Raw genomic sequence first — 22,365 nt, forward strand, 5'->3', positions numbered from 1 at the left:
AGGGTGGTTCCTTGGGAAATCTAATATGATAAATGAAGCACTGATTTTAAGACCTTGTTTTAATATGTACCCTTTACATATTCTCCTCTGGAATTTTTGAGGATTTATTTTCCCCCAGTCTCTGAGAGAATGCTGGCCAATTCTTGTCTTCATGGCCAATGTGAAAATGAATTAGGGAAGGCCTGACAACGGGTCCTAAGAATCATATTGAATCCAATGAATGCCACCTTGTCATGTGTGCATGCGGAATATAACAGAGTAGCTGAAAATAGAGAAATAAGATTTTCCGAAGTACAGTGTAGATGTCGCTGCAAAACGCCGTCAACCGAAGTAGAAATCACTTGCTTTGTCATTAGTTACGCGTACATGTTAGTAAAAGTGTAAGTAACGCAGGAACCCATGCATTCATCTTGACCTGTTTATTTTTGTATCGATGGTAGGAGCACCTTGTCAGAAGAGGGTGGGTCAGAAGACAGGGCCGTGCCGGGAGACTGGTTAGGGCAACTGAACTCCAAACGCCAGTGATGGGTCCCTCACTGATGAACACTGCACTCAGGCTACCAGCCTATGGCTTATTCACTCCCTTTTCCCTGTCACACAAGGGCTCCATGACAATCCCGGGCTCGGGCTCCGACTCCGCCTCGGGCGCCGGCTCCGGCTCCGGCTCCGGCTCTATCTCAACCTCAGGCACGGGGCCAGCCTCTGGCGCCGGGGCAGGCTGTGGGGCAGGCTCCCCGACAGGCTCAGGCTCAGGCTCGGGGGTGGGCTCGTGATCTGGCCCCAGGAGGGTCTCGGGGGCATTCTCATGGCCAGAAGGCGGCAGAGTCGCTTCTAGTTGGATAACGTGTTCTGCGGGCATTGCCTCGAGGTCTGTGCTTTGGTTTATCTTTGTCATTGGTCTGCAGGAAGAAGGCCCAGGGAAGAACGAGTTAGGGTTCAGCATTTCATGCGGAGCCCTAGGCTCCGTAGCTTCAGCGACCACAGGTTCCAATCTGCTCAGGACCTCTGTGATGTCTGATATTCTGACTCCCCGCCAGAACACGAGTTCGTCTTCTCTCCCAACCAGAGAGGTTAGGTCTCGACAAGAGAATGAGAGTCCAAGAGAGAAAAACTAGTATCCCAAAGGTGGTTAAACGAGTTGATAGACATAAAGCATAGAGCAGAGTCTGGCACACAGTTGTCAGGAACTGATAGCTGCTGCCACCCTTCTTTTAGAGAAGCAGCGAGGGGGAGCAGAAAGACACCTCTGTTATGTCGGTCTAAAGAGGGCGCTGAGGAAGAGCTGGCCGAGAGAGCTACGCCCGACAGACGTCAGCGTGCAAGTAAAGACAACAAAGTAAGATCTTACTCGAGTTCTGTGCTGGTTTTTGAATTTCTCTTCCTTTCCTTCCCCTTTGTCTTTGCCTTGCTCCTTGCGAAGCACACAACAGAGATGATAATGGCAGCACCCACTAGGGTACCCACCAGCGCCCCAACGATGATGCCAACTTCCGGATCTGGAAGAAACAAGCAGCTGGTTGGTAAAGTGGAACATACTGTCTGCCTCACACGTGCACATTTGTGACCAGTTTGGAATATCTGGAGCCCTCACGGGGTGCGGACGATGACTTGTATAGGCTGGAAACCCCTAGAACTCTGCCAGTTGGACTCGCCCTGGCTCAACTGTGGAGCTCAGCCATGCACACTGATAACACATAAAGAAGACATATGCCAACTTGGGGGAGGCGGGCACGGGGCTCACTTTCAAAACGGGGCTGAGGGAAGTGAGCCTTCAGTGGGCATCTGCTTGATCAATGAAAGAAACACCACAGAGCTACAATCTGGTAACGGGAGAAAGGACCTCTGTTAGAGGCAGGGGCATTTCACCAGGCTTACTGGAGCACAGGTGAAGTCGGTCCCTAAAAACCTCTCCCACGGATGCCATGCTCGCCAAGGAGCCTCATGCATTCTGGCCACTGGAAAAGGATATGCCCATTTCCATAAACAGGCATCTGGTTTATTCGATCAGTCTATGGAAAAACTCAACGAATGGGCGATGATCCAGCTGAACACCCTTCCACTGTCCCTGGGAGACCCTGCCTGAGTTCCAGTGGGCCCGTCCCCACCCACCTCCCTTCAAACAAGGCTGGACGTCTTATATTTTGAGATGAGGGGCTAGTTGAGTTGCCTGGTCATTTTTTCAACTTCTTAGGATTAAAGGGATCCGTGTGCATGACTTGGAAAGTCACACTGTTCTACTAGACTTCTAGCAAAGAAGCAGCAGTCCCCGTCCTCGCTCCTCCCCGTCTCTGTGTCTCATTCACTACAGGCAACCACTCTTAACTCTTTTTCTTTAATCATCTGCTATTTGCCCCCATGTTTCTATTGTGCTTGTTTGAATTTTCCAATGTTTGTCATTTTTTGATGACTTCCTACCCTGGAACAGTGGGGATTGCCTTCTTACTCCACCCCACTCCCGGATTCTCCGGATGTAGGCAGAGCACAAGTTGTGGTGACATCAAAGGTCACAGGATTATGACTATGTAAGTATCATTCACAGCTGCAGAACATATAGTACATCCTATGATTCTTGGTTTTTACCCAACTCAGGGCTTGAACTCACAACCCTGACATTGAGACCTGAGCCGAGATCAAGAATCAGACGCTTAACCGACTGAGCCACCCAGTCGCCCCCATATTATGATTCCTGTACAATTAAAATTTGTCTTTGAGGTTAATAATTGCCTCATTTGGCGATTTTTTAAACACGTATTACTACTAACCCCCCAAATCTCCACCAAAACTGTTAAAACTCCTTTCCGTAGATGTAAACCCATCAGATAATCTATTGGTTTCTTATGATTTTTTTCCCTTGGAGACATCCCTCTGGAACCCTCCATCCTCCTCCCCCAGCATGGACTGGTTGCCCTTCTAAGCCTGCTGCTGTAGTGTCATCATCCATCAGCTGCCTTTCACCTTCATCCCTATTTTATAGATAAAGAAACAGGCTTTGCAAGTTCTCTCAAGATCCAGCTCAAATAGCACTTTCTTGATACAGCTGGCCCTGGTTCTATAAGCATGATTAATTGTTTCTCCTTTAGTGTCCTGGAGACCCTGTACAGATGGCTATTCTAGCACTTAACACATTTTACTGTTTGTTCCTCTAGCTAAGTAAGATATAGATCTTATTAATCTCTGCATCTGCATCACCTATGAGCGTTCCTGGCATAGAGTAGATATCCAGTTAAGGTTTGGAGGAGGGAGACAGGCAGGCAGGAAGGGAGGGAGGAAGGAAGGCAGGCAGGCGGGCCAGCAGGCTACCAAATGCCAACATCATTTAAAAAGAGTATTTGAGGGGAAGCAAGACTCAAGTACAACTCTTGAGTCTCTACAGGTACAGCGTGACTACTTCTGGAAAGGCAAAACGGGATTGGGGAAGATACAGAGATACACAGCAGAAATGACCGAGGGACGAGGCGGAGGATGAGACCACAGACGAAGACCCAAAAGACGTCTCTTCACCTTCGAATAGAAATTAGGTGATTGAAGAAGCAACCCAGAATTGGAAAATGTTTGATTACAGGACAAGCGAAAGGAAGAAAGCTTAGTTTCATAGGAGAGCAATGATCCAAGGGAACTGGCCACCTGGATACGGTGCGTATGAGTCACAGATTCAAAGTGAGTTAGGAATAATGAATAGATGACATGATCCTAAGTGTTACTAAGTGATCATTCAAAGGTGTGGCAAGGGGCGCTCTGGGTGGCTCAGTCGGTTGAGCGTCTGCCTTCAGCTCAGGTCATGATCCTGGGGTCCTGGGATCCAGCCCCACGGCAGGCTCCCTGCTCAGCGGGCAGTCTGCTGCTTCCTCCGCCCCTGTCCCTTCCCCTTCCTCTTCCCCATCATGCTCTCTCTCTTGAATAAACAAAATCTTTAAAAAAATAAAAGGTGTGGCAAGATATCCCTTGTGAGAGCTTGCCCCCAACTGGCCTTGTTTGACAACTCCAGGTCCTCGAGTCTATGCTTAGTAATTAAGCACCTTTGAACTGGAAGGTTGTGGTTTAAAGCATCCTGGCTGGATGCCTGGGTGGCTCAGTGGGCGAAGCATCTGCCTTGGGCTCAGGTCATGATCCCAGGGCCCTGGGATTGAGCCCGGCATTGGGCTCTTTGCTCAGTGGGGAGCCTGCTTCTCCCTCTGCCTGCCACTCCCCCTGCTTGTGCTCCCTCCCTCTCTCTAACAAATAAATAAAATCTTTAGGAAAAATAAAAATAAAGGCATCCTGGCTCTGCCAGTCACTAACTGGATGACCTTGAAGTCACTTACCTCTTTGAGTTTCAGTTTCCTTTTCAGTTAAAATGAGGCTAACAATATATTGTGCCTCCTAGACAGGGTGGTTAGACGATTGACTGAGGTAATGCTCACAGCACCTGGCCACGTGCCTGGCACCTAATTTGTGCTCCACAAATATTAGCCACTGTGACTGTAGGTACAAGTGTGATTATTACTACTATTATTGGAGGCAGATCTTAATGAATTACTGAAACACTGGAAAGTCTGCGAGCTCCGTGTTCGACACAGATTGCCGGTTTCCCCTGGATTCACCAAGAGCATCACAAAGAAAATCCAGCCTGGTATTATCAGTGGGGCTGTTGTTTTATTTATTAAGCAGTAATATCTACTTTTAGAAATTTTGTGAGGGTTAAACAAAATTTTTGTAAATGCTTTAAGGCAGTGTATGGCACATATTAAGTACTGTGTAAACATTAGATATTAGGATGGTAATAATTCAGCATATCAACCTATAAATAAACCACCAAAATCGCCAGAGAGGCAGGAAGGACTAAGCAGGGATCCTAATTAATTCACTTGGTTGGCAGGCCCAGGATACTTGACTTAAGGAGAAAGTGCGTTAAAGTCGGATGATCAACTCACGGGAAGAAGTTAGATCAATCTCACAGGAACTGTTGCCAAGGTTGTTGCTAGCCGTGCACTGGTAATAACCTTGTTCAAAACTGGTCAGATTTCCAATAACCAAAGTCCCAGTGGCTGGGTCTGTCAAAAACAGGAAATAGACTTGAAATCTCTTATGGGGGGTACAGATCATGTCACTGTAGCCCAATCACTCCGTGCCCACCCACTCCCTCACATTGGCCCCCCTTTCTTGAGCTGTCCAGTGTCCCACTAGACCCCTCTGAACTCTTCCAAAGGTAGCCCACCTGGGACCATGCCTCTTTCCTCCATACCCGCCGCCTCTGAGTGACCCAGAAACGGGCTTGACTTCCAGAGGTCGGGGAAAAGACCAGACCACAGTCTTCTTGCTGGGAGATCTGCCCCCCCCCACCCTTCCCAGAAGACTGAGCTCTAAAGACGAGCAACCAGCCCCACACGCGTGCCGTCAGCCAACCACACACACCAGGCCTTGCCAGGGGCTGCGGAGGGCTGGACTTACTGAAGTTTTCTTTCACTGGGATGATGTTTCCACCTTGGAGCTTATACCAGTAGTACAGAGGGGAAGGTGTCCCAAGAACAGAGAGGCAAGAAAGTGATATCGGATGGCCAGTCTCTGGTACTCCTTGGATGCTGCAAAAGGGCTTAGAAGGTTTGACTGTAAGGCAATGACACAGAGTAAAAATGCTGCAGGGGGAGCTGCAACCTGTCACAATCTGCGGCCACTTCCTACTGTCATTTTGTGCACTACCCTGCTGGGCGCTCAGTTTTGAAAGCTTTAAGAACTTCATGTAACCGTTTTCCGATTGTACCGCCAGGTGGGAGTAGAGCACTTCAGGTTCAAGGATCTGCCAGGCACCAGGCCATTAGGATTCTAGCAGCATCTCTGCCGTCTGCCTCCCTCCCCAGATTCATGACCATGAATTTCCGCATTGTGTCTTAAAATATGCCTTTATTAAAACAGCCAAATGTAAGCAAACACTAAATGACTACAGTCACAGTTTATACTTTTGGAGCCCAGTTTTAAAGGAAAATAGAACCCTTAGATACTTTGAGATTAAGTTCTTACTTATTCTTTTTACAATCTTTGTTTTATCAATGCTATATTTTTCTTTTCCTTTAGGAGTCACGTTTGGACATTTATTTCTCTGGGGGTGGGTGACCCAAAATTATTGGAGGGTCTGAATTGGCCTGCATTCCTCATCGGTCGGGGAAGCCCATTTTAAAGGGGGTGTGCTACACAAAGCCAAAATCTTTATTCATCTTTCACTCCACAAGCATTGACTTGTGTGCCTTCTGGTGTGCCTGGCACTGGACTAGGCACCAGAAATGCCCAAGTAACGTCTGAAGTGGGGTGAGGGGAGTAGCAGCAGATAAGGCCAGAGAGCAGCAGGGGCTACAGCTTGGAAGGCTTTGTATTTCATGTATTTGATACAGAGAGCAGGAGGACCACAGAAGGAATTTAAGTAGGGGAAGAATGGTGGTCATTTTTACTACTTTAGACAGTTTGCATGCACGCTGGGGGTGCCTGAAGCAAGGGAGAGGAGGAGGCAGAGTCCAGAGGTCTCAAGGAAATAGACTCGATGGCACTTGGTGGCCCAACGAATAGGGGGCATGAGGAAGAGGGCGCAGGCAGGGATGGCTCCCAGGTTTCTGATTGGGACTGGGTACATGCCATCCCGAGATAAACCAGGGAGGGGCAGATTTTCCGGGATGGAGGGAGGAGGAGAAAGGGGCGATGATACCATCATCTGGGGACATACTGAATCTTAGCTGTTCATGAAACATCTCCGTGGATGGGTCCTGTGGGAAACCAAGGATCTGAATTTCCTCATTCGTCTTACTGCTCACAGCTTATTCTAAGCTGTGTGTTACATATAGATAATAATCCGAATTTCAGTACTTACCGACTCATCCTTGCTTATCTTAACATAGGTATAAAACCCTCCGAAGACCCCCAGGTCCTCTAGCTTAGGCTAGTTGTACCGTAAATGCTCTTACCTTGGAGGCGGCAGTCAGGAGCACAGTGCTGGGTCCAGGCAGACTCCTCTCTGCAACTTTCCTCTAGAGGTGTTTAGGCAAGTAACCTAACCTCACCAACCCTCAGCTGACCCATGTGTGTAAATGTGAACCAGAGACCGTCTGACTTCCAACTAATCCAAACATATTGAATTTAGATGTCTGTAAGTGCCTTGCACGTGGAATTGCTGTTGCCCATGGGCAGGACTAATTTCTCCTGCCACATCTTATAGTTTTCTACTGAAGTCGATCTTCCAGTCTTATATTCTAGCCCGCTGTACACAGGATCAAGAAGACAGAGATGGCTGTAACCCTTTGAAACCCTTCACCATCCCTGTCTTCTAAACAGGTGGCTTTAAATGAAAATAAGTATTTTTCGGAATGCCTGGGTGGCTTAGTCGGTTAAGTGTCTGCCTTTGGCTCAGGTCATGATCCCAGGGTCCTAAGATCAAGCCCCGTATTGGGCTCTCTGCTTAGTGGGGGGCCTGCTTCTCCCTCTGGCTCCCACTCCCCCTGCTTGTGCTCTCTCTCTCTCTCTGACACATAAATAAATAAAATCTTTTTTAAAAATAAGTATTTTTTCCCTTTAGCTCTTTATTCTCTTTTCCTTACCATTGATTTTCTCGGGTGCAGACATCTCATTCGATTTGCTTACCCTAAGCTGGGCTACTTAACCAGAAGTCCATTGCAACCATCACATGAGATACTGTCTATTTCAAACCATGATGACTTGACAGCCTTTACAGAATTTGAACAGAAAATTAAATTTTTTTTCTGAACACAGTTTCCTTCCTTTATTTTTTATTAACAAAACACTTAGCGTATCACTTTGAACCATATCCCAAACCTATATATTTTCTAGAACTACTGAATCAGGATTGAATTGACATTTCATCCAGCTAACGTCCCCAGTAGAACTTGGATGTTTTACTGGCAAAGCCATTGATCTCCCATTTAGCATTATTGCTTTCAGCAGAATGGGAGTGGGAGGGAGAGGCTCACCTCAGAAAATCAATGAAAACGCTTCATTGCGTCCCCAAGCCTTCTCTAAATTCATCATTTTCTTTTTAGGTGCCAAATCACAGAAGGAATATGATGCTCATTCCAAATGCATACAAAATAATTATTCAAACTTCTACCTGGTTATTTTTCAGAGATGCAGTTTTCCAAGGCCGTCATACCTAATGGAAGCCTGTCAAATGAACGGTCGTCCAAACCACCTAAGCCTTTGCTCATTGCTGTTTCCTTCACCTAAATTGTGCCCTGCCACCTCAGCTCCTATTCTCAAAACTTTGGAGGGCTGAAACCCTATCTTTTACATCTTTCCATCTCTGTTACGTAGCACAGGAACCACACGTGTGGTCAGGGTTTGTTGAATGAATTTATGCATGAAGGAGTGAATGCATGGGATCTCCATCCATCACTGCATCATGGCATGTCTCTGGTAAATGCCTGGCGTGGTCGCTAAGGAAATATCAACACGTCTCCCCACAGTTGGCCTCCCTTACCCCCCTGCACCCCCCACACCCCACCCCTCAGTCAGGACAAGCAGGATAGGCACTCATAGGCCATGGAACTTCAGAACTGCCAACAGCCTCTGCGATTTTTAGAGAAAATTACCAGGCTCAAGATTTCCAGAAAGCAAATATTTGTAGAAGGTCTTGGTTCTTATCCCAATTAATAAAAATAGAATTCGTGAGAGTTCCCAAACAAGATAATCTACAGACTCTTCTGCCGTTTACCTTGCCTGGATCCTGGATGCTTAAGGAAAAGTTGTGACAGTCATTGTGGGAACAAGTGACCCAAAGACTCATGGGAAAGCAACTCAAAGAGGAAATGACCTTCAATTTCTTATAGAAGTTGACAGGATTCTCTGAGCTTTAAATTTAAGAATATTAACCTTCCTGTCTAACTTTATCTCTGAGCTTTTTGGAAGCTCAGAGATAAAGAGGCTTGGCTTATTTAGGTTGTTTCTGGTCAGGACAACCCAGAGCCCAGGAGCAGCAGGAAACCAAGAGAGGACTAATCCCTCAAGTGCTTTGAATGTGGACTCTCCGTCTATCGTTTGATCCTCATAACAAACCCGTGAAGACGGGGTTTACAATTCCATCTCAAAATGGCCAGAAAAAGGTGGACTGAGGTGCCTGAGGCCACTGAGTAGCAAAGCACGGGCTAGAACCTAAGCCTTCGGACTCCTAGCGTCTGTGCTGCACTGTTTAGTTCCCAGGTAAATGACTCATCTTCCGAACTGGAACATCAACTCTCCCAGGAAAGGGCTTGTGTGTAATTCTCCTGTCTTCCCCCTGTACCCCAATGCCTAGCATTGGGCTCAGCAAAATAAAGGCAAGATCGAGCTCCCCACTCTTAAAACTCAGCTCCTGATTACCTTTCCCTCCTTTCCAGGTGGGTAGATGCAGTGGCAAACCTCATCTGGGGCCTCACCTGGGGGGCAAGCTCGGACAACTCTGGACGGTTCTCCTAGGTGTGCACCTTTTACCAATTGCTGCTTTTCCAAGCCACCCAATTATCAGGTTCCTGGTTTGATCTAGTTCCTCCTTTCCTGTGATGGATGTACACAGCTTGAAAGGAACAATGACTAGATCAGCTCCGTTTGGAGTTACTTAGAAATGGGAGAGCCCTTAGCTCAACTGATTAATCGGGGAGGGTTGACAGCCCTTTCCTCTCTCTCTTCAGTACTTCCAAAGGCCTGCAGACAAGACCTTGCTAGGCCTCCAGACAGGAGCAAAACTCCCATTGTCCTCTCAGAGATTGGAAGGAGTGCTAGACATCTCCCAAAACTATGAATTCTCCAAGAGCAGAAACCATGCCTCCATCATTGTAAACTTCATGGGTCCTGGCACAAATAGGAAGCACTCAGTAAATACTGTATAAATGAACCACTCCAAGTGCATTTGAAAAGCAGATATGACTTGCCGAATGTCACGTAATGAATATCTGTGTATAAATTCTCCTCCGCGGCTTAACCTGTGGTCCTTTTTTCCAGATAATACTAACGTTTTTAAAAGCGACCCTCCTGCCTTTACTCAAAAGAATGAGTTCATGGTGGGAATTGTAGCTGGCTTAGGAGAGATAATAAATGGACAATTGTCTCCCCCAGCTAGGACTAGCTCTCATCAGAGGTTCCCTCCGAAGGAGTTGCTAGTGATCATTTAGTGGGGACGGTGCATCGTCCCATCTGTCCTCGTTCCTCCCTTCAGAGACGCGGATCCCAGGAGGTTTGGGTCATCTTCTGCTGTCTGTCGGTTTGGCAGCACTTTTGGTTTGGCAATTGTTTCAACATGTTTTGTGAGTGATTTCTCAGTATTACTCTAAGGGTTGGGTTGGTGGTGTGTCTCTATTTCCCCAACAAGAAAAGGAGCAGGGAGGATATTCACCCCCTGGGACTTAATTAGCACCATAATTCACTGCCTTGGCTCATCGAGGGTCCTAAGTTGTTCCAAGAAGAGAAAAAAAAAAAAAAACAGAAAAAATTGCCCATACCTAACACATTGACTTGGAGGATGCCTTGATTTTTTCCAACAAAGTCAGGGGGGTTGTTAACATCGCAGACGTAGACACCACTATCTGCTGGTTGCATATGCGAAATGGTGATAGATGCGTTATCTGGATCGTTGGACCCTACAATTCGATCTTTAAATTGCCCGATGGCTACAGCTTGTCCACCTTCAGAATAGTAAATCTAGGACAGAAAAATGGCAGAAATGAGAACTGGAGAGTGTCCGGGGCTAAGATAAGCTACCCAGAAGGACCTTCCATCCGACGATACCTTTGTTGGCAAGAGGCAATATTCCCACCCACCCCCTCCGGCATGGAACAGATCCCATGGCAAAGGCGGGTCTCAGTGGGGAGCTCATGTGGGCGCACAGCACTTCTGTGGTGCCGTCAGAGCAGGGATGCATGCTGATCTCACAGATGGTAAACAGCTGGAGCTGAGAGGGTTCAAGGGCTGAGTCTGGCTAGATCAAGATGCTCACCTGAGGTGCCCACCTGGAGGAAACTCACTGTATAAAACACAAATGCCTGTTGGGAAAGCCGAAACCATCATTCTTCCCCCCACTTTATAACCTTTTTTTTTTTTTACACTTTTCTCAGTGAGACTACAGGACTATCTAATTTCCCTAAGAGTTAGAATATTCGTACTCCTTTCATACACCCCTGCTCCTCCAGAGAAGCGAGCTCAGGTTTATCCCGTTTATTAGAAGAGTAACATTTCAGAACGGAGAAGCCCCTGAGAAATCATCTGGTCCCATCCCCTCATCGTGGCCTAGGAAGTACTTCGTCAGTGGCAGCTCCCCCCTTCCTCCCCATGTGGCAGGAGGCAGAATGGGAATTATCATTTCATTTAGACAAATAAGGGCCCTCAAATCCAGAAAGATTAAATGACTCATCCAAAGTCACAGGCTTCATTTATTAGTACTATGATTTACCACACTCGAGGAAGATCTGGGTTCTAGTCCCGTCGCTAGTAAAGATCATGAATAGTTACATCATAATGGCAACCATGGGAGCAGCATGGTGAGGGCGAAAGAGGCCTGTCTAGGAGTCAGATGACCTGGGTTTTAGGCACAGCTCTGCCTCTGACTGTGACATAGGGAAGGTGGCCTCCGGTCATGCCTCCATGGAGACCTGCATTGTGATGAGAAACAATGTGATTTAATCTCTCCAACCTTTCGTTTCCACATCTGAACAAGGAGCCAGAGCATTGTCCTCCAAATTATGAGATGTATTCCCCAGGGATAGGCACATAAGCTGATTTTAGGTGGCACATAAACGAAAACTTATTCAAAGACACATACCTTGCATATCGCATCTGTGACTTCATGGATATTATTGGTTAGGGTGACACTAAGGCAGTTATTTTAAAAAATTTTAAGAAACCAAGTCACTATAGAAAATGACATTAAATAATACTGCTGGTGATGCACAATTATGACAAAAATCATAAAGATGAGACATAAAGGACTGAAGCTTGGGAATCGCTGGACGAGGTGATCCCTGAGGTTTCTTCATCATACACACATCCTACACTCTTTGTTAGTTTCAGATAAATGTGTGTCACTTGAGTGATGGTTTATTATTTAATAAACTCGTATCTCCCTAGTCCAGTGGAACTAATTAATGTTTTCGTAGCATCTACTAAAAGGGCCTTATTCATTTAATTCACTCTCCTCACTTTCTAGAGGAAACTGAAGCCCAGAGAGGTAAAAAACAATAACAACAACAACAGCAAAATCACATACACACAAAGTTAACAGTGAGGAAATGTCTAGAACCTGGTTCTTCTAATTCCTTGTCCAGTGCTCTTTACTTTAATAGGATAATGAGAGAGGAAAGACAATCAGCAAACCAAAAGATATGGTCCAAGATAAATTCAGATATATTCTCCTTCAAACAGAAAGCCAATATAACTTTTTTTAAAAGATTTTATTTGTCAGAGAGAGAGTGAGAGTGCACAAGCAGGGGGAGAGGCAGGCAGAGGGAGTAGCAGGCTCTCCACTGAGCAAGGATCCTGATGTGGGGCTCGATCCCAGGATTCCGGGATCATGACCTGAGCCAAAGGCAGACGCTTAACCAACTGAGCCACTCAGGCATCCCAAAAGCTATTATAGTTTTAAACTAAAGCACAGAGGTAGATTCTGAGGGAAAATTCAAAGACTATATTTAAGGAGAAAAAAACTTGTCTCTCTCCTCCAGTTGTCTAACATCAACTAGCTTTCTTTCCTGCCCCAAATGAGCCATATATAATTCAATTTGTCCATTCACACCTACTGAAATCACCAACGTTTGCCCCAAAGGGGTCTTGTTGGACTTATAAACCAGAAAGCTAACATTAACTAAAAGTATTCAAGGGGTCCAGAAGGAGGTTCAGCTCATCAGAGTTCTACCACCTTCATCTGAGTTGACACCCAAGCTACCAGGCTTTCCATTTCACTAGCCAGCATTGGGCTTATTTACTTGCTAATCAACAATACGATGTCCTGTGGACTCTTACCTGGAACACAGCCTGCAGGCCATCCAGGAAGCCCTTTTACAGCGTTGACATCTGGCTGCTTCCCCTGCTCCCAGGAAGACTGGGGCTAAGTCAGCCTGTTTTATGCTGAGGCTTGGCGACATCACAATGAGATACATCAGTCCTGCTTATGGCCCACAGTAAGTGCCAGAAGGTCTGGGAGAAAAGACCTTGTTTCTGCCCAGAGCAGGGAGCCAAGAGAGTGTGTTTTAGGCCAGGACTAGACCATGCCTAGAAGCCACTGTAAAAAGTCTCACCTTTGGTCATGAATCCAGGTGAAATGAGCAGATAAGTTACGAGGCTCTGGATTTGTAACTTCCCTCCAAAAAGGGCCCCAACCCTTTTACCCTTGCTCCTCGCACCGTCCCCCTATATATCTCGCCCTCTCGCAAATAATACTAAAGGGTGTCAGGGATAGGAATGGAGCTAAGAAGGGATCTCTTTAGACACCTAAAAGGGAAAGGCCTTGGCCTGAGAAGGAAAGTCCCCAGGGCTAGCCAGTGGCCAGACACACAGATGGAGGGACTTTCTGTTAGGGGAAGTCCAAGCTGTTACACTGTCCTTATAAAGAAAAAAAAAATAGAAATGTTTTCTTGAAACTGCTTATCTAATCACACAGGAAGTCCTGAAACGTGGTGCCATTTTCCACAAAAGAATAAGTCTTTGAAAAATCAAAGCTGAACAATGGCCAAGACTTAGCCCATGATCCTGCAGGGCTTGTACTTTTTCAAAGAAAGTATATTGTCAATTTAGAGATCAAAGCAAATGAGGTCCAGGAAAAGCCATGGATGTTCGGTGGGCCACACATCCTTTGCGGGGCGGGGGGTGGGGAGTGACAGGCAGGGTGGCAAATCTGCTTAAAAAAAAATCCATCCAAGTGTTCCCTTAAGTGGTACTTGTTAATTTGTTGCCCACTTGCCCTCCTGGCTGCCCTACTCCCTCCCACCCCCAGGTCCCTTCTGCTCCTCCGTGATGTTAGAAGCTGATATGTAAGAGTCATAATGACACATTAATTATAAGCACCTTAGAGATCACTTCATTCATGGTTTCTAAGGTTGACAACCCTTTGGGAGCCAGATGGATATCAGAAATATGGGACATAACTGGGAGGGGCTGGTGGATGGTGGAAAGATCACAGAGGACAGTGGAGACCGTGGTGAACCAGAGAGCCAATACAAACAAGGTTTCCAAACTGTGGAAACAAACAAACAAAATACTGGGCTGGTCAACCAACATGAACCCACTATTCAAATCGGGCCCAGAGGCCTCCAGTTTGCAACCTCTGATCCATCCTCTTCTATAACAGAAAAGGACACTGAGGCCCCAATAGAGGAAGTGATTTGTCCAAGGTCACACAATTTACAACGAGACCTGGCATCCGGACCTCCTGATTCTCCCCGAATACATGAAAGAGGCACTCCTAGTCCTGCCATAGGCGGGGAAGATGATTCCTAGGTAATCTTTCCCTGTTAGGGCCCTTCCATCCCAACCCTCCGGCCTGACACTTTCCTGCCAATTGCTACTATTCACTGGCATGACGCATGATGCTGCCCATGCTGAGTGGGCCTGCCACCTGATGCCTTCGATGTTTGCCAGCTGCAGCAACAGCCTTTCCCTCCTACGGTGCCAAGTTCCTATTCACATGAGGCCATGCAGCTGGGAGCCAGATTTGTCCAAAAAGATTTTTTTCCCCCGTCAGCTTTGTGATACTGTTCTCTAACCAGAGGCTGGAGTATAAACAAGAAGGCTTGAAAGAATTCAGTCTGCTTTCTGTTTGAGTCTGAGTTGGAATTAATAAACGCATTTAGTCTCCAGAGCTGCTTTTGTGAGTTTCTTTTAGAAATATGGAGGGTGTGGAAATTCACAGAAAAGCACCCATTCTTTCCCTTCAGCTTCTCGCTTTCTTGCACTACTCATAAAGGGGCTAGCTGGGGGAGGGGAGGAGTGGGGAGTGGCAATAGTCTCAAGCCCGCACTTTTTCTGGACTGTTCCAGTGGGGGGCAGGGGCTGAGACTGCACACGGAAGGGAAAGAACACCAAAAGAAAGACATCCCTGCCTTCAAACCACTCCCTTCCCAGTTTGCCATTTGCCTGAGATCCCCACCATTTGAACTGCTTCTTTGGGGTGAAGGCGTGGAACAAGTCTACGCTTAAAGGATTTTCTTTGGAAGAGAACAAAATAAAATATCATCACCAGTCCTTAGCACCTCAGCATTAGATTGATTTATCAGGTTTAGCAAGACTATACACCTGAGGCCATGGGATACAGAATAGATAAACTTGGATGGGAGGGGGTGGTGGGAAGGGAAGAGCTTGGAGTGTTTCTCAATGGAAGTGACACTGGTATTTTGGGCAGACAGTTCTTTCTCCTGTGGGTTTACCCTACATATTGCAAGACATCTAGCATCTCTAGCCACCACCTACTAACTGCCAGCAGTGACTCTCATTTACAACAATTACACCAACAACCCCCTCATTTTCAAATGCATGGGAGGAGATGGTATACCCCCACCCTGCCTCAATCAGCAAGTATTTGATATAATCGTATCTGAAGAGGACAGGCCAGGTGGGGAGAATCTGAACGGCCAGAGAATACCAAGACCCTAGGTTCTGGAAGGTAGTTGTCCATATTAAATGTATGCTGAGGAGATGAAAATGGCAACAAGTTTCATCCACTACGAATGTTCTAGAAGAGTAAGTATTCTCTGCGAGATCAATGCTTGTTCTGTTCATGGGCGGGTGAGGTCTCTAGTTTTACTGGCTACTGGCTGGGTGGAAGAGGAGAAAACTGGTGTGATCAGAGGGGCACCAAACCACCCAAAACTTCCGGGGCCTACAGTCTTCAGCTGAGAGTCCCTACTAAGGGACTGATCATCTGAAGCTGTCCTTGTCTTCCAAGAGGAGGGCTTCTGTAAAAGGAGGATCATGCTAATAAATATCCTGGCCTTCCTGGTCAGAAGACTTAGGGGATACTTCCACAGTCCCCATTCTCCAAAGGAACCCCTTGGAGGGGATAGTCAGTAAGCGGTAACATCCTCCCCTGAGTATGGAGAAACAATATGCCTTGGAGTCAACTGCTCCTTTAACACAATGATTCGGGGGTAGGAGAAGAATACAAGCCTGTGGCAAGAGCAGGCCTTTTGGAGCCTTTTGGAGAAGGCTGAAAAGAAGTCCAAACATGGGCGTGAGAAGGCAAACTCAAGACTGTCCCAGTTTTGCCAGGAGCCTGTGCTGATCTGGGTGGTCACCAAACTTGGACCATCCCATCCCACTCCTAAAGGCTGGTGCCATCGCCCTAGATATTCCAAACAATGAAGGGGTCCAGTAGTACACCAATGGGTGTTCTTACCTGAGAGGTCCAGCTACATCTTCCCCGAGCGTCTCTTGCATGCGCCATATTTAGACACTGACTGACTGTCTTTTCCTCCATACCCTCAGTATTGAGGCACGGGCTGTGCTGTGTTTGAGCAGAAATGGGTGGGTCTGAGAGCTGAATGCTACATGATACATTGCTACATCAACCCAGGAGTTGAATTAAATCACTCAGTGATCAGTCTGGCAACATCTTACTCCCATAAATCAGAGAATTGTCTAATAGCACAGCAGTCCCTTTTTATCATCCCCAAAATGTTCACCAGCCATCCCTAGATTAGCATACAACATACTCTACAGAATTCTGAATGCATGGAAGTACTCAAAGAAGAAACAAATTTGAAATAGGGTCCAAATCCCATTTTGAAAAATACCATCTCAACTGAAGATGTCTACAACTTCTTTGTTGAGCGAGCTCTCTGTTCAGGGAAATGAGCAGTTAGAGAAGGCTTACCCCTCCCTTCAGCCACGGGAACCTGGCAGGCAGTGAAGCAGGAAACTAATCCTGGGCCAGGTGCCCCCCAAGAGCTCTGTCCCAGCTGTTCAGCAATAAAAATGTCTTTGTTGTGCTGGATCCCTCGCACCCATGACACAGGGGGTATGGATGGGATACAGAGTCACCATTTGGTAAGTAATGATACCACTAATAATAGCTCACAGTCATTGAATAGCTACTATGTGGAAGGCTTCCCAGTGCTTTATAAGCATCATCTCATTTAATCTTCACAGTAAACTTAGGAGGTAGGCAAGTAGCCCCATTACACAGATGGGAAAACTGACCCTCTGAAAGATCAACTGACTTGTCTAAGGTCATCCAGCCAGCAAGTAAGTAGCAGAGCAAGGAGTAGAAACAAAATCCATCAGGACGTTTCCACTGGTGCTCCAAAACTACTCTTCTGGAGAAGCAAAGAGAAGCACATGCCTGCAGGGTGTGGGGAAAAAGGTGAGAGCCTCCAGTTCTCTGGAGGTAGAGACCTAAGGAAGGTCGAAATGGGGAACTTGCTGGAGCAAGCTGAAACAAGATGGAAAAAGAGAAAGAAGAGAAAGCTTGACTTTTTGAAGGTGGCTTTCACTGTCTCTAAGCCAAGAGCTAGACCGCTCCCCTACCCTATCTTCTATGCAACTAAGGCACAGGCATAACAAAGGTTTCATGCATTGGAGAAACATCTAAAATATTTTAAGATCAAGAAGTATGTTCTCACTGGATCAGCAGCCCAGTGCAGAGGAGCTCCTTTGATTTGGATATCCCAAAAGTCTTGATACCTTAAATTGCTTGCCTTGCCTGTACCTGACATTTTGAAGAATGAGGCAAATGGCAAGTAAATAAGCTACTCAGTAAATACATACTTGTTAATAAAGTTTCTTTCCAAAGTGCCTCTAACAGATGTCCTGAGCTCAAGCCGCACCCTGTTCAATCACCTACACCTTCTGTGCCTCTCCAGGTCTAGAAAAGACTCATTGCCGGTCACAAGATCCTTCTGCCCTGCATCTCCAGCTCATAACTACATGGTTCAACCAAGAGATGGCCTTGTAAATTCCAGTGTCAGAGGAGGCATAAAGAACAATTTGTATTTTTGAACTCACATTGGCCTGGCCTCACTTCCAGGCAGTAGAGGACATCTGGATTTGAGTATCACACATAAAAATAATTCAAAATATATTGGCAAGGCCTCTCCAATTTCAGCCCCTACTGGCAAAATGGGAAGGACCGCAAGCCTACAGATAAAGAATGCATTGAAAAGACTATTCAAGAAATTGAATTTTTAAAAGGAAGAAAGTTCATGTGATTATTGCCATCCACAATCTAAGAGAGCAACTTGCAAAGGGATGATTTCTTGGTTGATTGCAATATGTGGGGTCTTGGGTCAGGGCATCTGGGTGACAAAAAGCAGTAAAATCACTGTTTTTGCTGCTGCTGAAGATGATAAAGGTGTTTACAAGGGAGAAAACTTACAGGTCTTTAGTTTTTTCCCAAGCGTTTTCACATACAGCATGTCAGCTGACTCTCCATGAGATAAATAGAAGAGTGTTAGCGTTCCACCATGTTTTGAAGAGAGGCACAGAGTGATTCAGACATGTGTCTGAGATAACCAGTGCTGAGCAAAAACGTTGAACATTGCCTAGAGGGTGGCATTAACGAAATCACCTCTTGAACGGTGTTTCCTGCTACAGAAGTGTTCGGGACCTCTGTAAAGAGAGCATCTAGCACCTCCAAAGGACCAGAGGTGGCTGAAGCGACACTGGCCAAGGTATAGCTCCTCCAAGCCAGCACCCTCCTTCTTCTCTACCTCTGTCCCTCAACCTCCTCTAGCCCACTCCACTCGTTCTCCATTTTTCTACCAATCAAAACCCCAATTCAACTACATCCAACTCTTCCAAACCGTACTGATTTGTTTCTTCTCTGAACTCCTTGTTTTGGATCATATATCCTTTTGAAAATCTGCTGAAAGCCACAGGCCTTTTCCCTTAAGGGATATGTATTGGCAAACATGTCACACGCTCATGCAGACTCTTATACGCACGCCCTCTCTCACTCTCTCTCTCTCTCTCTCTCTCTCACACACACACACACACACACACACACACACACTCTTTTGAGTATATAATTTTAGTCCTTGGGCTAATTTTAAAAGGAATTACCCTTAAGGCCAGATGAAGAAAACCTAAGAATAGATAAGCTTACAGGCAAAGCATTCTTCTTTGACTTTCACCCACCCTCTTCTAGCAACCTCTTACCCCTAACCTCAGTCTGCTTGCCCTATCCTCTACCCTCTAGCTTCTTGTTGCCCTTGATTACCCAGGGTTTATCACTACCTTGGCCCTTCTCTACCCCTCTGGGAGTCACATTCCATCAGGATTCAGTCTGGCCCAATGAGCTAGCTCACTGGACGGGCAGATCCCAGATACTACATTCAACAGAGATCAGCAGGTCAAGTAGGATGTGTATTTGAACCGGGATCTTCGGGAAATAATAGGGAGATTATCTGGGGGGAGGGGGAGCCCTTTCAGAACTCCTGCTCATTTCACCTAGGAGAAGGACCATTCCTGTCTACTCTAGAAAACATGATACACTGGATGCTGACTTACTCAGATTTGAGATAACAAGCTATAACTGAATATGAAGAGAGGACAAAGGCCACGTCACATACATGATGGTCTTCCCTAAACAACTGTCTTCAAACTCTTTGTACCTGAGATTCTGCCACTGTTGTCACTCCTTCACACACTGACCCCAACAGTTTATGTCAGAACTACCATAGGGGAATAGTTGAGGGAAAAAAGTCCTTACGGAAGCTGGCGGTAAGTCCTTCTTGTGAAAGAATGACCACTGGATGGAGAGCTTGTCCCGGGAGGCCACAGTGCTGGTGTAGGTGCAGACAAGTGTGACATCAGATCCAACAGTCACGTTCACAACACTGTTTGGGATGGTCACCTGCACCATACTAACTTGACCTGAAAAAATAATCATCAAAAAGAAAATGGTACACTCTCACATTCTGAGGACACTCTTTCATTACAAAGCGCTTTCAATGACATCTTATTTGAGGAACCCAAGGTGAGGAGGAGGAGGTAGAATGAACTGTACAGGAAGGCTGAGCCAGCAATTTACATGGGCATAAGGGAGTTTCTAACAAATTACAGTGTGATGAAACTCAAATCCTATGTGATGGTGAGGTAGTAACACCAAACTGGGAATTCTTCTGTATAAGGATGGCCTTAAACAGAAGTTCTTAAAATGTTGTCCAGGGACCCAAAGGTCCATGAATAATGGGGAACAACTAATCCAGTTTGCCCAGGACTAACAGATTTCTTGGATGTGGAACTTCCAGGGTTTTTTTTCCAAGTTTTTATTTAAATTCAGGTTAGTTAACATATAGTGTAGTATTGGTTTCAGGGGTAGAATTTAGTGATTCATCACTTACATATAACACCCAGCGCTCGTCCCCACAAGTGCCATCCTTAATGCCCATCACCCATTTAGCCCATTCCCCCACCCATCTCCCCTTCAGCAACCCTGTTTTTTCTCTATCATTAAGAGTCTCTTGTCATTTGGGGCGCCTGGGTGGCACAGCGGTTAAGTAGTTGCCTTCGGCTCAGGGCGTGATCCCGGCGTTATGGGATCGAGTCCCACATCAGGCTCCTCCGCTATGAGCCTGCTTCTTCCTCTCCCACCCCCCCTGCTTGTGTTCCCTCTCTCGCTGGCTGTCTCTATCTCTGTCGAATAAATAAATAAAATCTTAAAAAAAAAGAGTCTCTTGTCATTTGCCTCCCTCTCTGGTTTTTGTGTTTTTTTTTAAGATTTTATTTATTTATTTGACAGAGAGAGAGAGACAGTGAGAGAGGGAACACAAGCAGGGGGAGTGGGAGAGGGAAAAGCAGGCTTCCCGCTGAGCAGGGAGCCCGATATGGGGCTCGATCCCAGGACCCTGGGATCATGACCTGAGCCGAAGGCAGACGCTTAACGACTAAGCCATCCAGGTGCCCCTCCCTCTCTGTTTTTATCTTACTTTATTTTCCTTCCCTTCTCTCATGTTCATCTGTTTTGTTTCTTAAATTCCACATATGAGTGTAATCATATGGTATTTGTCTTTCTCTGACTGACACATTAGCATAATACCCTCTAGTTCCATCCACGTTGTTGCAAATGGCAAGTTTTCATTCTTTCTGATGGCTGAATAATATTCCATTGTATATATATACCAACTCTTCTTTATCCATTCATCAGGCGATGGACATTTGGTTTTTTTCCATAATTTGGCTCTTGTTGATAGTGTTGCTGTAAACATTGGGGTGTATGTGCCCCTTCAAATCAGTATTTTTGTATCCTTTGGATAAATACCTAGTAGTGCAATTGCTGGGTCATAGGGTGGTTCTATTTTTAACTTTTAACCTCCACACTGTTTTCCAGAGTGGCTGCACCAGTTTGCATTCCCACCAACAGTATAAGAGGGATCCCCTTTCTCCTCATCCTCGCCAACATCTATTATTTCCTGAGTTGTTATTTTAGCCATTCTGACTGGTACGAGGTGGTGTCTCATTGTGGTTTTGATTTGCATTTCCCTGATGATGAGTGATGTTGAGTACATTTTCATGTGTCTTTTGGCCACTTGTATGTCTTCTTTGGGGGAACTTTCAGTTTTAAAACCACGTCTCAGGCAAACAATACTGGTTTTGTTAGGATGTTCAGTGCTTAAACCAGGAAAATCTCAGGAAAACCAGGATGAGTTGGTCACCTTATCCCTAAGACCATTTTGAGAGGCTTTAAGATAAAAATGATATTAATAATAATACCAAGAGGTTATTTTTCTCTTTCACTCTCATTCTTTCATGACTGTACAGTGAAGTATTCCACTAGCTACTGATGATGGTGATGGTGATGTCATTGCTTTCATAGCTGATGGGATGCATGCTTGTGTATTTTTGTTTAAATAATTTTTAGTTTTAATTTCTAATTCAGTAAATATAGATAGAAATAAGTAAAATAGCAAAAATTCCTTGGGGGTCCTCAGTAATCTTTAATTGAAAATTTTATTGAGATAATAGTAGAGTCACAGGCAGTTCTAAGAAACAGCAACAGATAGTCCATTTACCTAGCCCCCCACAATGGTAACATTTTATAAAACTATACTGTAATATCACAATTAGGGCACTGGCTTTGATACAATCCACTGATCTGATTTGTATTTCTCCAGTTCTACTTGTACTCAAGCATATGTATGCATTTAGTTTGATACACTTTTATCGCATGTGTAAGTTTGTGTATCTACAATCACAATCAAGATACTGAACAGTTCTATCACCATGAAGATCTCTGATGTTGCCCTTCTATCATCACACTCACCTCCCTCCTGCACCCCATCCCTGATTCTAGCATTGGCAGCCACTAATCTTTCATTTCTAAAATTTTGTCATTTTGTAATCTTTTGGGATGGACTTTTTTCACTCATCATAATTACCTAGCAGTGTACCCAAGTTGGTAATGAGTCGGTAACTCAGTGAGTCAGTAACTCATTGCCA

The 22,365-nt window shown here is 45.6% G+C and overlaps 1 protein-coding gene across 1 annotated transcript; it reads right to left on the minus strand.

Moving 5' to 3' along the window:
- Nucleotides 1-250: 250 nt before the first annotated feature.
- VSIG1 (V-set and immunoglobulin domain containing 1) lies at nucleotides 251-21,756 on the minus strand. Its single transcript, XM_008697240.2, has 7 exons — nucleotides 21,708-21,756; nucleotides 19,637-19,800; nucleotides 10,446-10,644; nucleotides 5,428-5,583; nucleotides 4,911-5,030; nucleotides 1,349-1,496; nucleotides 251-899 (listed from the first exon to the last, which is right to left on the minus strand). The coding sequence occupies exons 1-7, from the start codon at nucleotides 21,754-21,756 to the stop codon at nucleotides 566-568; spliced, it is 1,170 nt and encodes a 389-aa protein (XP_008695462.2). The 3' UTR covers nucleotides 251-565.
- Nucleotides 21,757-22,365: the final 609 nt, after the last annotated feature.

Source organism: Ursus maritimus, assembly GCF_017311325.1.
Source record: "Ursus maritimus isolate PB19 chromosome X unlocalized genomic scaffold, ASM1731132v1 scaffold_X1, whole genome shotgun sequence".
NCBI lineage: Eukaryota > Metazoa > Chordata > Mammalia > Carnivora > Ursidae > Ursus > Ursus maritimus.